This window comes from Octopus bimaculoides, chromosome 8 (assembly GCF_046866305.1).
Source record: "Octopus bimaculoides isolate indiv1 chromosome 8, ASM4686630v1, whole genome shotgun sequence".
In the NCBI taxonomy this organism is placed as follows: domain Eukaryota; kingdom Metazoa; phylum Mollusca; class Cephalopoda; order Octopoda; family Octopodidae; genus Octopus; species Octopus bimaculoides.
In genome coordinates this window covers 58,647,361-58,665,400 of record NC_142935.1, presented here as the reverse complement: position 1 = coordinate 58,665,400, position 18,040 = coordinate 58,647,361, and the positions used below count along the sequence as shown (strand labels likewise).

Sequence of the window (18,040 nt, the reverse complement as noted above, 5' to 3'; positions counted from 1 at the left end):
CCAAGAATCTGTATCTTCCGTTACTTTGAAGATTTTTCTACTCTTGCATTCTTTCTTTCCTTTTCTTTTCATTCCTTCAAGAAATGAAGCCAATACACTTACACACGAAAGCAAATATAATTTGTAATAGAACTGAAGTGTTGCTATCTTTATATCTACCTTTGTTCAGTTATCAGCATATCAGTTATCCTGAATGTACTCTACGAAAGTGCTAAGCATTGCCTCAACAGTAAGTGACGTTTCATACAAATATCATCAATATAATCGTGTTATCGTCAGTGAGAATAATTATCTAGCATGGGCTGTTCAATAGGAATAAGACAAAAGAAGTGAATATTAAGTTATTTTGAATGAATTGTAAGATGACGTATTTTCGTAGATTTCCTTTGCACCTGCAGTATGAATAATAAGTGCAGTCAATTCAACGGATTTCTTCAGTATTCACACACTTACGAGCACACATATATTATAATATAATCTATTATACCGTACTCTATTTTTACTTTTTAATATATTATATTATACCATATCATATTACATTATATTATATTCTTGTACTTGTTTAAGTCACAGGACGGCAGCGGCGCTGAGGCGCCACCTTCATGTGTCCGTCAGGTAAATCGACCCCATTACATATATGATATGCTTCCCAATGTTACGGTTTCTTTGTACTGAACTGCTAAGTTAACTCCATTTTACAACACTTAATTACACACATATACACACGCTTTAAATAATACCTGTATACATGTAAAGCACTTCACAGCGATATGACCATATGAAACCTGCAAATATAGGAGTATATGGTTTTACAAACCAAATTTTAACCTTGATTTTAGAAAGTATACAGAGTCATTAAACCATAGACTTTTCCCCCTTCGTTGCATCGGCTTCGCTTTGTTCAGCTTTTTGTTACAGTCATATCAGAGATCTTTGAAATTTTTCCTGTTCAAATACGTAAGTGTTGCTTATAGTTATTAATAATATACGCTCCATGCAGCATAACTAAATTGCTCTAGTAATGCTAAACAGCATCGCATGCGCTTGCAACGGGAATGAATCCCATGCAGTACAGGAAATATAAATGAAACTGATGAAGGTTATTTGGCAGGAGAAATACAACTTAAAAGATTTAATTATAGTACTTCAAAATCTGAAATTAATTTGTAAAATTTTGTCGTGAAGCTCCAGGAGTTGAACATAAATTATTACATTGAGACTGTCTGTGACTGAATAGAACTACATATAAAGGCAAGGCAAACATATCTTCACATTGCATAATGCAAGTAACAACATCTGGAATAAGCTTGAAGGTATTATCACATTCTTTTGGCAACAACAGTTATTAAATATATACAAAAAAATAATGAAAAGTAATGCAGAAATTTTTAAAGTAACGTGATTGTTGTCTCCTTGTGAGTTGACAGCTGGGAGAACTACTTCTTCCAGCACATCATTAACGGACTCATTTCAGAGAAAGCGGATTTCAATAAAACTCAACATGATATTTGATTTTCTGTTTTGTCGGGCAAGTATTTTTATATGAAACTTTGTTAGAAGAGTTCAACAAACTCCTTCTTTGAGGCAAAGATTTTATTTCACCAACAGCTGTGTCAATTTAATTCTTTGTGATTTACAGTCAAAATACATCTGTTTTTCTATTTTTATGTAAGTTGATTATTCGTAACTTGTGTTCATCGAACAATTCCTGAATTTGAAGCATCAAAAAGTATATAGAAAAGGAATATATCAATAAATTATCCAAAGCTCTATATAAATACAACATTTTACAGTTTTAATTTAGGTAGTAAAACAAAATGAAAACCTCTCAACTTACCAATAATTCGTTGTTTTTCAATTTTTATGTCCTCCCTGAAAATGTCTTTTGCACTATATGGCTTTACCGGATGTGTATCAATCCAGTCTCCACATGCATATTGATAAAAGTTGGTACAAGGTTCAACTGACATATTCATTGCTTGCAGAATACGTGCCGCTATTTTGAAACGAAGAAAGGAATTATAATTATTTCAGTCTTCATGCAATTTATTTCTACTTTTGAACTGGATTAAAATTATGTTTTATTACTTTAATCGATTGGATTTATATTAATTTTAGAACAATAATGGCTGACTTTTAGTAATGCTACATTAGTTTAATCAATGATTTAAACATTTTCTTATGCTAGTTTCATTACACCTTCTCTTCTTATTTGTGGGAACGTCAAGATATAAACAAAAAAGAACGATATAGAAATGTTTTTAAGTATTCTGTATAAATTGAAATGGTTCATTCTGTCTTTCACAGCTGTGAATATATGTGTTTCTTTATCGTGATATATAATTACACTCGCTTTAATTCTTATTACAGCCTTTAGAAGCAACATTATAATAATAATTAAATTTCACTACCAAAGAAATTTTTTGTACTTCATTATTTCCACAATAGCAGATTTTTTTTAAAGAATCATTAAAACTTTCTGACGGCAACTATGGTTTCAATTTATTGACTACAACTCATTTCATTTACTTTTCTTCAATACAATCTTAAGGAAAATAAATCAGAGTTAGTTTGAATAATGCTGAGAAATGTTATTCTACTAATTACCAGCTTGAATTCTAAATATTGCCAATTTTTTTATTACATCATCAATAATACAGACTTAAGAAAATATTATTTAATGATTATTTTCTGTTTTTACGAAATTCATCTAGATATTAATCTGACCAGTCACAGAATTATTTTTGAGTAAACGATGGAAACATTTTACTTTCAAATATATTTTAGTCCATCATAGCGAAGTTAAGATATCTGAAATGAAATGGGGTGCAAATGATTTTATAAAACAGGACACATTAGACCAAGAAATCTTGAAAAGATATTATGGCAACAGATAGTACAGTTTGATCATAGATTTCGTCAACCAAAATTAACGATGAAGACTAATAATATCAGGTCATCCCATAAGTTATGTCCGATTTTACCATCTTTAAAATTGATTGAAATTTTATAGTATTTTAGAATGTCTAATGGAATTAAAATTTATTTTTATGCATTTGCGTACATTTAAACTAATTAAATACTATTTTAAAGAATAATAGAATTAAAATTTCTTTCTAATATGGAAGTATCCAAAGAGCATTTAAGGTACATAATGCTTTATGAGTACAAAAAGGAAACTGCAGCCGAAGCGACTCGAAACATACACTCAGTTTATGAGAAAGAATGCTTCAATGAAAGAACTTGCAGAAGATGGCTTGCAAAATTCAGAAGTGGAGATTTCAGCTTTGAAGATGAAGATCGAATAGGACTCCAGTTGAGTTTCATGATAAGCTTCTTGAGGCATTACTTGAAAAAATCCTTCATTATCGATAGATAATAAAGCTTAGTTCAAACCATACAACACTTCATCTTCATCTTCAACAACTTGGAAAGATTCCTAAACTTGGAAAATGGGTGCCTCATGAATTGTCCGAAAGCAACCGCAAATCCCGAGTTGACATCTGCTCTTCTCTCCATTCTCGCGAACTCATTTCACCCTTTTTGGATAGACTTGTGACGAAAAATGGATCTTCTATCGAAATGTTAAACGTCGTAAACAGTGGCTTGGTAAAAGGGAAAAAGCTCAACCACAACTGAGAAGGGAACTTCATATGAAAAAGGTTCTTCTCTCTATCTGGTGGGATTGCAAAGGAGTAATTCACTTTGAATTGTTACCACCTAATGCAACAATCAATTGTCAGTAATTAGAGTGTTTGAACCAAACTTGAAGAAAAAAAAGACCTGCTTTAGTGAATCGAAACAGAGTGATGTTTCATCAGGACAATGTGCGACCCCACACCGCAAAGATCACATCACAGAAGATCGAATAGCTTGGTTGTTAAAAGATTCCCCATCTACTTTATTCTCCTGACCTTGCTACATCAGACTACCATTTGTTTCGTAGTTTACAGAATCATTTGGGGGACATAACTTTCGCAAGTCAGGAAGAGGTCAAAACTGACATTTCAGAGTTCTTAGCTTTGAAACCAAGAGTTTTACATTGATGGGATTAAAAAACTTGTAAACAGATGGAAGGAAGTCATAGATAATCAGGGAAGGTACATTGAGGATTAAATTTCAATTAGATATAACATTTGATCATTTGTTTTCTTTATTCAAAAATTCGGACAAAACTTATGGGATGGCCTGATAGATGTTTAATTTTATAAATTATCAATTTTCTCTCTGACGTGGATCATGATTTCAAACTCGGTACTCTATCTCCACAGTTTCGGTATATTACTCACAAAACGAATATTTTATTCGCAAAATAAACATTTAGTGAGTAATATACTAAAACTTTATCGATTGTGTAAGAAGGTTATTTAGACCCCTATTATTGCATTGCAGCTTTGTACATATTTCCGTTACTTTTAAAACTTTTTGAGAAGTGTCAACTATTTTGCACAATCATACGTTGATAATTTAACTAAAGCCTTATCAATCATAAAAAAAAAACTGAGAAATACGTATTTCAAAGCGTTCTTTGCAATATGAATAAGGTATAGCACGAAGTGATGCCTAAAGGAAACCAGAATTTTGCAATGCTATTTTATTCACTTACTTTTATATATTTACACTTTTATCGCCTTGTAAGTATTTTCCATTTGAAGCAATGCATCGATCCAGACGCGTTTTTCACTGTTGGAAGCAGTGCTAGAATTCTTGCGAAGTGATACCTATTAACGCCTCCGTTGTTTTTTTTTTCTTCACCTGTTCCACGTCTGCAAATCCCGTAGCACCAGCTTTCGTTACCAGTGATGACCTTCTAAAGAAAGTCCGGATCAAATTCCAACTCTCCTTTCAGTTCACAGCACGCATTCAGTCGTGACTGCTTTTGATCTTCCGTGAGCAAGCGAGGCATACATTTTGCTGCAACTTTTTTCATTCGCAATTCCTCGCTCAAAATTCTTGGTTTGGTATTCCAGGACACACCAGTCATACCAACAAGTTCGACAGTTGTTCGGTAATGGTCCTCCAAGATCAGTGCATGAATTTTCATGATGCTTCCATTCATTCCGGAGGTTGACGTATTTGGTCTTCAAATGACAAGTCACTATTCCTAATCCATGAAAGCCACTCGTAATCTTGTGTTTTGCTCATGTCAGTGCTCTTGTAAGCTGGTTGAAGTATAAAAATATTTCAGCCGCCGTTTTCCCCAGCAGAAGACTGAGTTTCAAGGAAGTACGCTCTTCCTTCGTTTCAGCAATCGCAAAAATAGACGAACAATGGAGAGGCATTGTAAAGCGAAGATGCCCCACGTGGTTGTATGACTTAACTGGGCCTCACCGGTCGGTAGACTGATGCCTGAGGGTTGCATCAAGTTGCTTCCACGGCGGAATCTTGAGCTGTAACGTGCTTGTTCTACAGAGGACGTTTCTGGTTACATTTGGGTACCCCCTCGTATATCATGATCTTTATACAATCTATGTTTAAATGTTACCTACTGTGAAATATCCCGTGTGGGAAGCGAGTTAGATGTAAAGAAAGTAGCTTCGATGCTTACACTATACGGTCGGCGTTCGGCTCAATATTTAAACAAATGTAATTTGTACACTTTCAGTGCTGGACGTCGGAGAATCTTTACACGATCTCACTAGTACCCACGTCTTTTAAAATGAAAATAGGTTATTAGCTTTTCGTTTAACCTTGTTTTTATATTTCTTAAGAAATATATTTTATATTGATCTCGAGTTCCCCAACACAAGGCGCATCTAACCTATTCGAAGAGAGAAAGAGAAGGAGAAATTATTCCTATACTTCACTGGTACATTATTTATTAACCTTAGCCTCATAAAAGACAAAGTTGATTTAACAGGATTTAAACAAAGAGTGTCTTGACATCCATGGAATGATATGCTGTCTCTAATAACTCTTCCAACTCTTTCAACTCCAATCCCACAAATGATTACAATTGTCATCGAAAATTTGTATCATTTATTTACAGAAATGTATTAAAATATTTATATAATGCTTGCATTATACAAGATCGATAAAGGATTTCATCTGGCACTTCGTATTTTATATAAAGCAGTTGAAGTATTACACACTCAAACAATTTTATTCATTTAGTAGTTTTAATCTTCAGACTGCAACCATAACATGGCACCGTCTTCGTAAATGTGGACCATTTAAATTCATAATATCCATACCAGTACTTTCCTGGTACATATTTTATCGATCTTTATTTATCAAATTGTTAAATTTCTGCAACCTTTAAAGATTCGAAGCTGAAACTTTGTTATATGATTTATTTCAGTATTGTATATTGTACATTATCGACCGACCGTGTCTTCCATCAGGCGTTTATGATCTACACACAGATACGTTATTCCGTTGTATGAAATTTTATACTATGCATTGGAATGGATTACCAGTGACCTGATCGTAAATACACCACGAACAATTCTAATACGTGATAATAAATAATATTGAAAAGACATAAAGCAAAATGTGAATATTATAGTTTGTGTATCTTCAATTGCCAATATAACTCTGTCGAGATTAAAATTATAATTCCTTTAAATTCAGCTTCTCGAAAAGGAGGAAACTTTTATTGCCATCTATGTCAACTTTAAAATATCAAAATATTTTACGATAATGTTTTATTAATTGTCTTATTTCTATTGCATACACTAGAAAATGCTAGTAAGAATTTTCAATAGATTTATGATAACATATAGAAAGAAGAAACACAAACAGTAAAGGTTAAAACATGCATTTCAAATTTCATTATGGATTTCTTGCACACTTTCAAATTTATATTCATAAGTAAGCTGAGCATTGTATGGGAAATGATAAATTTCCAGTGTTTCGAATCAACGAGCTTGTAACAACTTCCGTTGAAACAAAATGACTTCACTTAGGCTAGAAACGGTTTTATAAAGACCATGAACCATCGAAATCCACATAAACACTTTTAAGTGTAAAGTCTTGTTCCGAGGCAAATATAAATGGTGGTGACGACAAACAGAATAGAATAGCGGTAATAATCAGGCATGGCGTTTTAGCTAGTCGGTTTTGATACCAATTAGATAATTTAATTTCAATTTCGTTAGTAGTTAGCTTTAGAAACCTTATAAGTAACATAAACTCTGTGAATATATAAATTTTTAAAAATAAAGAGTTAGTCTTTCTTTAGCATTTTAAAAAGCTTTTGATTTCGTATCTCCATTGGCAGATCCATATGTTGTAGTTAATGTTAGTTATCCCTGGGTCAGGTGACCCAGCTCTGACTATTCATTTGAGGAATGCTTTATCCCGTGACTATTTCCTTTACTAGAAAGAACTGTATTCGCTTACGTAGAGGCATACTTTTAACATAACTCAGTTTTCACACTTACCTGCCTTGCATTCGTGGGTACCATTCATCAGTGTTTGATCGATAGGATTTTATTTACACCTCAGAGGAGAAAGATTAAACTCTACATCTGACTGGAAGCGCAGAAGTAAATGAAGTTAACACTCCTAACTAACGAAATATTCATTGATTATGCATATCATATTATCCTTACAACAGAGGTTTCTTTTGAAATGATATTTTCTAACATATTATTCTTTTATAAAGCGTGATTTGTGGGGGATTTTACGCCTGTGTCTAGCAAATCAAGTGACGACGCAAATGTACATTTGTCGACTCGAATTTATTTCTGTAATATCTGCATATTTGATTTCTTATGTAAGTCAATCACGTTGAGATTACTTGATAGAAAAAACATCCAGTTGCATATTGAAAGAAATATCTAGGAATCACTCCGTAATTCAATACACTGCTAAAGTCGATTTGTTATCATAATGAGAGTTAGAAAATTGTCACCCGTAATCCCTGGAACTCGCCTTGTTAAATCGCAAGTAATTGATTACAGAGGCACTTTTGTGATAATGCATAAAAAACATGACGCTTGATTATGAATAGCTTCTTCCATAATTCATATCGTCCACATTTAATTTTTTTATCATCCGAGATAAATAAAGTAAGCAGCAGTAAAGCAATACTTGAAGTAAATCAATATGCTGAATCGGAATATATCTTTTTCTTAGAAAAATATATTAAGCTTTCTAATGCTTCTACAAAGACAAAGATATACTACAGGAATGCTACAGCTAAATATATCGTTCCCCACATCAGTTCATCTTTGGTACGCTATGCCATAGACTACGACAGGATATAAGGAAAATGTGATCATAGCGTAATCTGAAGTGAATACTTGGGTCGTATGTAGTTTCGTATAGCTGAGAAGTTCGATTTGCAAACATATATTCCTCATTGCAGCTCTCTCTCTTTCTTTCTCTCCGTATGTCTATTTCTCTCCCTCCCTTTCGCTCTGTATGTCTCTCTCCTCCCTCCCTCTCTCTCCCTCTCTCTCTCTATCTATCTCTATCTCTCTCTCTATCTCTCCCCCTCTCTCTCTCTCTCTCCGACCTCATAGGTAGACATATGAGAGTAGTAGTCTAGTAACAAAAACAAGTATTAACTTCTTCAGGCTGAAGTAAAATGTTCATGTTCGTTGGAGAAATTTTCCATCTTAAACTAGCCAGTGATCAGAACACATAGAGTATGAAGATCTTGAGTGAAAACGGGAAAAATTCGCTGAAATTATTTTAATTGCATTTCAAATTATATTAAAAACCTAACTTAAAATACGTATTCGTTGATGGGATATTGAAATAAAATATAAAATTGCAATGTAGCAACAGTGTTGCTTACGAAATGAAATATAATGCTGATTGAAATTTGAAAGAAATGTTAGAAGAAATATTTGTCGACAAACTTTAATTAATATAACTATGGCCGAATGTCATTCCAACATGGTTTAGAAGCTATCCAGTTAGTTGTATGGGTTGTGTATCATTATAAAACATTTATACGTATTACTAATCCAGCATGATCGTAGTTGACAATGCGGTGCTATAATTGTTCCAGTACTTCCTGTTAAATGCAAGCCGGAGTCAACTCTGCTTTTTGTTTGTTCGGGTTCGATAAAATAACCTACCAGTCAAATACTTTGGCGACGTAATCGACTAAGCCCATGTTCCTTAAAAATGTAGGGTTTCTACTTAAATGGAACATAATTGTCATTCAAAATGATGGGTCAGAGTTTTGGCAGAATAGATTTGCATCTATTATTTTACAATTGTGAGATCGAATCTCACCAAGGTTAACGTTGACTCTACATTATCAACTTCGATAACATAAGAAAGCATTTTATGGATCGATAACATCAAGTATGCACCTTTTAAATATGTGTAATAATGCTAATGTTAGAAACCAATAATATCATCCATAAATATAGAGAATCGAAAAAGAAAATGCTAAAGACGAAGACGACTATGTAGTGTTTTGCTACGTTTGTTTAAATTCTGAGCACAAATACCGACACGACGGATTTGCATTTATCATTCTGTGGCAGATAATATAAGTATCAATGAAATATTGGGCCTATTATATTAACAATACCGTGCGACATGGACTCGTAATCTTCAGCCACTCGTAGAAACAATTATAAAATCAATCTATTGTGTTTTCAGGAAAATTCTTGTAATAAATCACCATCACAGAGCTCAAAGTTAGGATTCCTTATATTTGTAAGTAACCAGAAGCATATTTTGTTCAACTGCTGACGTATAGTCTGCCATTGTGACCAATTCATTATAAGCTTCTAGTAGATTTCAATTGCTTCAGAATAATGAAATAAATATATTCAGCTCAAACGAATAGTACTTAGAGAGAACAATAAAGCAATAAGGAGGACACGATGGCTATGGTTATGTGTATGTATGTATATATATATATATATATATATATATATATATATATATATATATATATATATATATATGTATGTATACGTATATATACATGTATATATGTGTATATATATATATATATATATATATATATATATATATATATATATATATATATAGAGAGAGAGAGAGAGAGAGAGAGAGAGAGAAAGAGAGAGAGACACAGAGAGAGAGAGATATGCATTAATCAGAGTTGCTTTAGAATTTGCATACTAGTTATGCGTGTCTATAACGTCTGCTGTTCTAAATGCTTATGTGCGTTTCCCTTTTATGTATATTATATTAAATAAAATATTTTTGAGCAATACATGGTAATGTTTATTACTTAACACTAAATAAGTTATTCATTTTCCATTGAAAAACTAATCAATACATGCAAGCAGAAAGGAGATTTTAGCAATATGGAAATATGTAAAAGTTGATTTCATGAATATTACTTTCGTTCGAGTTTATCTTCAGACACTATGTGTGAAAAAAAAAAGGCCAAATTTATAACACATAAAACTTGAAATGTTCAATGTAAACTATGACGAACACTAGTGTTAATAAATATTTGAAGCGTAATGGCTTGATAGCAATTATTATATAAGTTTTAATGAATTTGTCAAGAAAATTATAGAATAAAATTTTCTGCACCTAAAGTTTAGTTTTCTGTAAATTTCTGACACACAATGAAACAATTTTACTGAGAAAATGTACTAATGAACGTGTATCGGTAAGCTGAATTCAACGTTTTGTGTCACAGAAACGATCAAAGGTATTTCTAATGAATGAGATTTCGTTAACTCTGCCGCTATACGAGCAGTTCTAAGACATTCAACATTTTGTGGGAAAATGTCTATTTTCCACGGAATCTTATACATACCATTGAAAACTACTTCAAGTCAGCCATTTGCACAATATGACTATTATGAGTTGTGAATAGGCTATGAATTCTCCCGATTGGTAATTCCGTTTTCGCTTCTCTAGATGGTAGTATTATCTGAAGTGTATATTAGCAATAATTATAGTGATATATTTTATATCGCTATAATTGGAGACTTGTTCAACCTCAAAACCTCAAAATGGATTCCCTTTTATTTTACAATTTCATACGAGATGTTTTTATGGTTATTACGACCTGCACGTGTTTCACCTGCACAGCGTACGAGCAACCGGGCATAATTTTCAGCTTCGTTCAGCGTGTATCCATCGGCCAGACTCGAAGCAAACTGAATAAGGTTAGTTGCTTGTTTGTTAGGGCTCAGAGAGAGTAAAGGGTGTTGTTTTGAATCTGAAATCTGATCTGTTTGTAAGCTTGTGTGGTTGCCCTCGGGTTGACACGATTTACTGGACGAAGTCAGGATTCTATCAGGATTCTATCGAGATTAATGATACTGTTTTGGCAAGTTTTGTTGTCTTTTGTAGTTGTTGGGTACTTAATAGCCTTACTTTCAAGTGTAGTAGTGTAGTCCATGTAATGTAATGTTTTTAGTTCTTCATAAATTTTAGTGGCTGTGGTAATTATGGTGGGCAGTAAAAAGTACACAATATATAATAGGTTGATTACGAAATGGTCATGTATTTGTGAAGTTTGGGATAGGTGCTTCTATCCTTCTTTCCCACCCAGATGTGGGTGGGATATTGAGTTACCTAGAACGCTCAATATATTTCTTAAAAGTTTGGGTATGTTTATGCAAGCATCGTAAGGCCTTTTCAAGCCTGTTATTGAGTATTTTGTATCTCCATGTAAAGATTTCGTACAATTCTTCTATACATACCTCACATCTATTTTTGTATCCTACTTCTGCTAATCCTGTGATATAGTAATTCTCGTTTAGATTAAATATCACATCGTTAGCCCACAGTCTAGATATGCGGTTGGAACCGTTACTGATTTTGAATTGGGTTATGCATTTGGAGTGATTTCTACTGTAGTTTATGTATTTATGATTGTCGTTAGGTTTATAGTAAGGTTTGAATAGGCTGATACTTAGATCTAGTTTAATATTTAAGACGTTGACTGTGGTGTGTTCCTCTTATATTGAGATTGATTGCACTATAATTTTGAAGAACTTGAATAATTTGTTTCTTGTATCTTTCGATCTCAGCGTTGGAATGATTATGCAAGGTGAATAGGACGTCATGACTATTGAGTCCTAGATAACTCAATATTACACCCACAGATGGTTTGGAAAGGAAGGATAGTAGCACATTTAAAATCTACTAATACATGGCCTTTTCATAATGAACCTAGTACATATTGTCTGCCTTCTACTGTCCAGCATAAATAACACAGCCAGCCAACAAACTATATGAAGAACTGTAGACATTACATTACAATGACACACTTGAAAGTAAAGTTATTAAGTACGAACAACTACAAAAGACAACAAAGACTTCCAATATAATTATGCTCCATTGCATGTGCAACTGCCCATAATAAGCGCAAGATCACGGATTCCAAATGCGTAGCAAAGACGGATATCGGAATGACGGGAAACTCGTTCAAGGAAAGGTAAACACAACGCCTGGCGTCATCCAGAGAATTTTTTTTTTTTTTTAAATACGCAACATCCCTATCCAATATGATATGAACATTGAATATATATATATATATATATATATATATATATATATATATATATATATATATATATATATATATATATATAGATAGATAGATACATACATACATACATACATACATACATACATACATACATACATACACAAGGAAAGTGATAGCTACATAATTATATATCTATGTGTATGTGTGTGTGTGCCTGTGTGTAATTGTGCGTGTGGTAGTGCCGATTCTTTTCATCATTTCAAAATAGTAGTCTGTGATCGGTGAGAGATATAGCTCATATTTCCAGCATTTTGATTTGAACAAGTAAAGGAATAGAAGAATGCTTTTTAATCATCTTGAATAAGGCTCCAAATTAAGTTAGGATTTAATGATGTCAACTCAGAAATTGTAATATACAAAACAAAACTATATTTTTTCATGAAAAATAAAACTGGTAAATTCTTCTCTCCTATCGTACAATGTACCTAACTGTTCATAGCTAAATAAAACTATAAAAATTTATTTCATATTTAATACATTTACATCGTTAAGATGATTCTACGCCTGTTATTCTAAATGATATTATGGTTTTGAAAATACCCAGAGCATCACAATATTAGAAAAATCTACTAAAGATAAATTGTTCAGATATTTAATTATGAACATTAAATTAAATTAAACGAAGCCATTTATAAATTCAAATGCAATATAGAGAAATGTGAATAGTACTGACCCCGTTCTCTTCGTAATTTTTGCATCTTGTTAATGCGGTGTCTAATTCAATTTATAATAAAAAATCTGAAACAATTTTCTTTTTCATGTGAAACTAAAAGTTTTTATTTCTACTATTAAGTAAAGATGTCGTTTGTGAATATTCAATATCGAACTAGATATTGCAGGACTAATGTATGAAAATCGTTTTTAGTCAAGAGAAGAGCGAATGCCCAGGACCATTCGCAGGGACTCCGTGACGGGTGAAGCAGGAGAGGTGGGGAATGTATAGCCAAACTGTAGAGCTAGTCGTCCTAAATCTTAGAGATGATCATTTAGAAACAAGAGAATTTGAACTCAGATTGCAAACACCGGAACAAATACTGCAACACATCCGGTCCTACGATCTTACACTTCTTGTTCTGGATTAGTATATGTTTTATTGATTCAGAAAGGAGTTTAGGCACAGGTGAATTCAGCAGGACCACGAGTCAGAAAATAGCGTGTGGCGTTCCATTTGACGTTTTATATAAATTATTTAGTTGACCTCAAAAAGCATATTTAGCACAGTAAAAAGGGTAAGTGGTGGATATTTTTGCGCCATTTTCTCTGGACTTCTACACATATTTTTCCCTAATTTTTACTACATGGCAAGTAATTTGAGGAAAGTGTGAATGTCGACCCAAATACTAGACCTCGTATTTCATTTAATCGACCGTGAAAGGATTAACAACCAAGTTGACATCGGCGGCGTTTGAACTGAAAATGTAAGGTATCAGAAGAAATGTTTTTGAACATTCTGCCCAACGTGCTAAAGCGTCTGCCAGCTCCACTTGATGTTTGAAATGAATTGTATTGCTTGAAAACTGAATCCGCATCTCAGAAAAGTCAATTAATTATACAATCAGGATGATTCAGTAAATTATGTCGCGTTCCACAGAAACTAAAAAAAAAAACAAACGATAAACAAGTTCGGTGCCCTAACATTAAATCGTACTCATCCTATTATAAGCAATGCATCTCCTTCGTCGGAGCTGGTGATGGATGAGGTATGCCGTGATTTTAGTGAAGACAATGGTGGCTTTGGTATTGCTGCATGTTTGGCGGTTGTAATGAACGTGATATGAGCGTGTTGGCGGTAGTGATAATTATATTATTATATAATGGTAGATGTGGGGGTACATGTGGAGTGCTGTTATTAATGGTTGGGTGATGCATGGTGATGATGGCTACTCGTACGTTGGGGAAGAGTGAAACGAATGGTATAGTGTGTACACTGATGATAAGAATGAATGCGTTATAGTATTGTTAGAAGTGTGGTGTGGATGGTGCTGTAGTAGACATAATGACTGTTGGTGGTAACAGGTGATGATCGTACTGATAAAAGGTTTGGCGGATTGTGATAATGATTAGTAGAGCTGCTGAGTCGTTGATGGCTGGCGACGATGCCTTTGGGGTTAATGTTGACTATTTTGATGATGATACTGTTGATACTCTTGCTAGTAATAACAATAGGTGGTTTTACTGGTGGTAGAACTTGTGGCAGTGAGGCAGTTGGTGCTGATGGTGGTGGTGGTGGTACTGCTGCTGGTGCTAGTGAAACTGTTATTCATTGTTGTTTTCTTCTTCCTTTGGTGGTGGTGGTGGTGGTGGTGGCGGCGGCGGTGGTGGTGGTGGTGGTGGTAGTGGTGGTGGTGGTTGTGAGTTATATCTTGGTGATGAAATTAGTATGTGTATTGGTTGTAGTGTCCATAAAACTCATATGTTTTGCCGGTGGTGGTAGTAAAACTGGTATGTGCATTGGTGATAACAGTTTTTCCATTAGTGATTGCCTTTCTGGTAGCTTGGTGAAGTTGGGGACAATTTTATTGGGGAAAAATCGTTATGAAGGCGAAGAAAATTAATGTAATGGTTGTCAGCATCTTTGTTGTTTTAGACGTCGACAGTAATGATTCCTAGCCATCACTAAAGTATTAATTAATAGTGACTGGAATGATGATATTTATTGAGGTTGCTAATGTAGTTCGGTTTAATGTTAGCCCTCCTCTGGGAAACATCTAATTAAATTGCTTCCACTATGAATGCCACGTGTGTTTTTCAAATAACGTCACAGGCAGAGCCATTGTGTCAACGGTTTCATTCAGAAATACGTGGTTCTAGGTTATATACGATTTCGCGATACTTGCAGTCGTTGATTTCTTTTATAGCCAAAAATCTGATGGATGCTGTTTTAATATACATCTTTCTTTGGATGGTGACAATTCTAGAAATATTAAGGTTTACAGTAAACATGACAATGGCAGTCTCCCGCGTTGAAGAAAGACGGTTCTACAATTTCTTGAAGAACAACCTGCATAAGCGATTTGTTTACTGTAATCAAATGTTTTTCCTACACATGCTGTATACTCACGCCATCTATCAAATAGCCGTTTCCTATGTAGGTAAATGTTGTATTACACGACGGATTCTGGCGCGATCAGGGGACCAGCATCAGAACACAACCCAGCATCCGGTCCGAGGGTCAAACTCACGAACCCGCGATCATGAGCGCAACATTTTAACTGTCACTATAATTGAAACAATGTAGAGCTAATTGATGTTGATAATAATGAGACTAATGTTGACACTGATAGTCCTGGTACTTGCAATGTTTCTGTTTGACGGTACTTGTAATGTTTCTGTTTGACGGTACTTGCAATGTTTCTGTTTGACGGTACTTGCAATGTTTCTGTTTGACGGTACTTGTAATGTTTCTGTTTGACGTAAAGAGGGAAGACGAGGATAATGACGACAGTTACAACGACAATATGATATAAAACAGATGGTGACTTCGTTAGCATATTTTGATAATGGTTGTTGTAAGAGATGGTGATGAGGAAGGGAAAATAAGTGTTCAACTAGAAGACAAGCACGTGAGTGTCTCGCTAATAAAAGATAATAGAAATTGTATTAAAAAAGAAAAGGAAAATAAAATAGAGATGCTTGAAGGAAAAGTCATAAAAGTAGAATTTTTGCGTTGGCGGATTGCAAATGTGGACATTTTAATATTAGTAAATATTCAGTGAATCATTGACACGAATTTTGCTATCCCAGACAAGAAGAAATATGAAAGAATAAACGATAATAAAATTTGTACATATTTGTGTGTATGAGTATATGCATGTGTATATATAGATATATGTAAGTATGCATGTATATATACATACATATATATATATATATATATATATTTATTTATTTATATAAATAAGGATAAGATCGGTACTTAAAATATTGATCTTATCAAGTGGTCAGCATGGGAATAAAAACCATCAAAGGTAATAATTATTTAAAATTATAATACAGGGTATCAAGAGATACCACCACGCTGAAAAAATAGCAGTCAAATCCTGACTCCAAAACCACAATAAATGTCCGCAAGGCACGATTAGCGAAGACGAAGACCAAATAAACCAGTAAAAATAATAAGATAATTTCAAATCTTGGATTTCTGGCTTTGCATAAATGCTCTGCCTTCATCAGTGAAATATACTCAAGTACATAAATACAAATACATGTATATAAACAGTATACTTACATATACGGACGTATACGTCCGTATATGCATACGTATATGTAGACGTCCGTATATGTAAGTATACTGTTTATATACATGTATTTGTATTTATGTACTTGAGTATATATATATATATATATATATATATATATATATATATATATATATATAAGCAATGTTAATTCTCTAAATGAAGTATTAACAGTAACTGCACGATAAAGTGTAGTATATTGCCACTTAAGTGTGGCTGACCCCTAGGGGTGGATGTTACTGTTGCTTTTAACTTCCCTTGGCAAACAGGACACAGTCGTGTGTCGATAAGCCAGCTGGAGGAGATGTCCTCCTGGGGCTAAAAGCAACAGTAACATCCACCCCTAGGGGTCAGCCACACTTAAGTGGCAATATGCTACACTTTATATATATATATATATATATATATATATATATATATGCATATCCATACAAATCGAATCTACACGAATTTTCCTATATTCACCGCCCGCAAACATCTCTGCCTGTGAACATTCGGTGAAGCTCTACATAGCGCCGATAACTTACCGGCCGCTATTTCGAACAATCATCGTATATACTGTACATTCGCTTTCTATTTATAATTCTCCCTTTTATGATACTTTGTTCTTGCTGGATGATAATATTGCTATTTTGAAAAGAACGTACAAATGGAATATGTTGCTCAGTAAATGTTGCAAAAAAATTGAGTTAGGGAATAGGTCTTCGTCAGAAAGAGCTATGCTGGGAGACGTTGGGGGAAAGAGAAAAAAATCCAGTAAAAGCACGTATGTGCTTATATATATATATATATGTGTGTGTGTGTGTGTGTGTGTGTGTGTGTAATTACATATGTTTGTGTGTGTGTGCGTAAGTAAGTAAATATGTATGTATGTGTTTGACCCAGGATCATACGGGTGTTCATTCGATTTTGCAGTGGGGCAGTGTATTTCTCTTTTGAGTTAGGTACCTCATTTCAAGAGAAATTGGTTACCGGTTGTTGCATGCGTAGCCTTCAATCAACACGCTTGACTTTCATATCCTGAATATTAAGAAGCCTCAAATGAACAGGAGTTGCGTTACGGCATATAATATTAGCCTACAGCCGATTCCACTCTAAGAAACACTACTCACAGTAGAAAGTGTCAGTCTGACTTCTCACAAACTTCAGCAAAGCGAATAATGATTTAGCTTTATTAAGGAAACTGTACGAATATATATATATATATACACAGTTCTGTGTACATAATTATGTAACTGATATATGTAACTACGCAGCTGATGTTCTTTTGTGGTTTATTAATTTATATTAAGCTATTCATCTATAATTGTGTTGTGGTTTATATGAGATAGCAAATGAGATG

General features: G+C 33.8%; 1 protein-coding gene across 3 annotated transcripts in view; it reads right to left on the bottom strand.

Annotated features, from left to right (window-relative positions):
- LOC106877777 (neprilysin) overlaps positions 1-18,040 on the bottom strand; it is a 323,337-nt gene that overhangs the window by 213,801 nt on the left and 91,496 nt on the right. For all 3 annotated transcript variants that reach the window (XR_016242904.1, XM_089356536.1, XM_089356538.1), the window contains one exon: positions 1,838-1,996. Coding sequence is in view for 2 of the 3 variants with exons in the window: in XM_089356536.1 (XP_089212662.1) it covers positions 1,838-1,996 (159 nt within the window). In the remaining variant the exon portion in view is untranslated. The remainder of the gene's footprint in view (positions 1-1,837; positions 1,997-18,040) is intronic.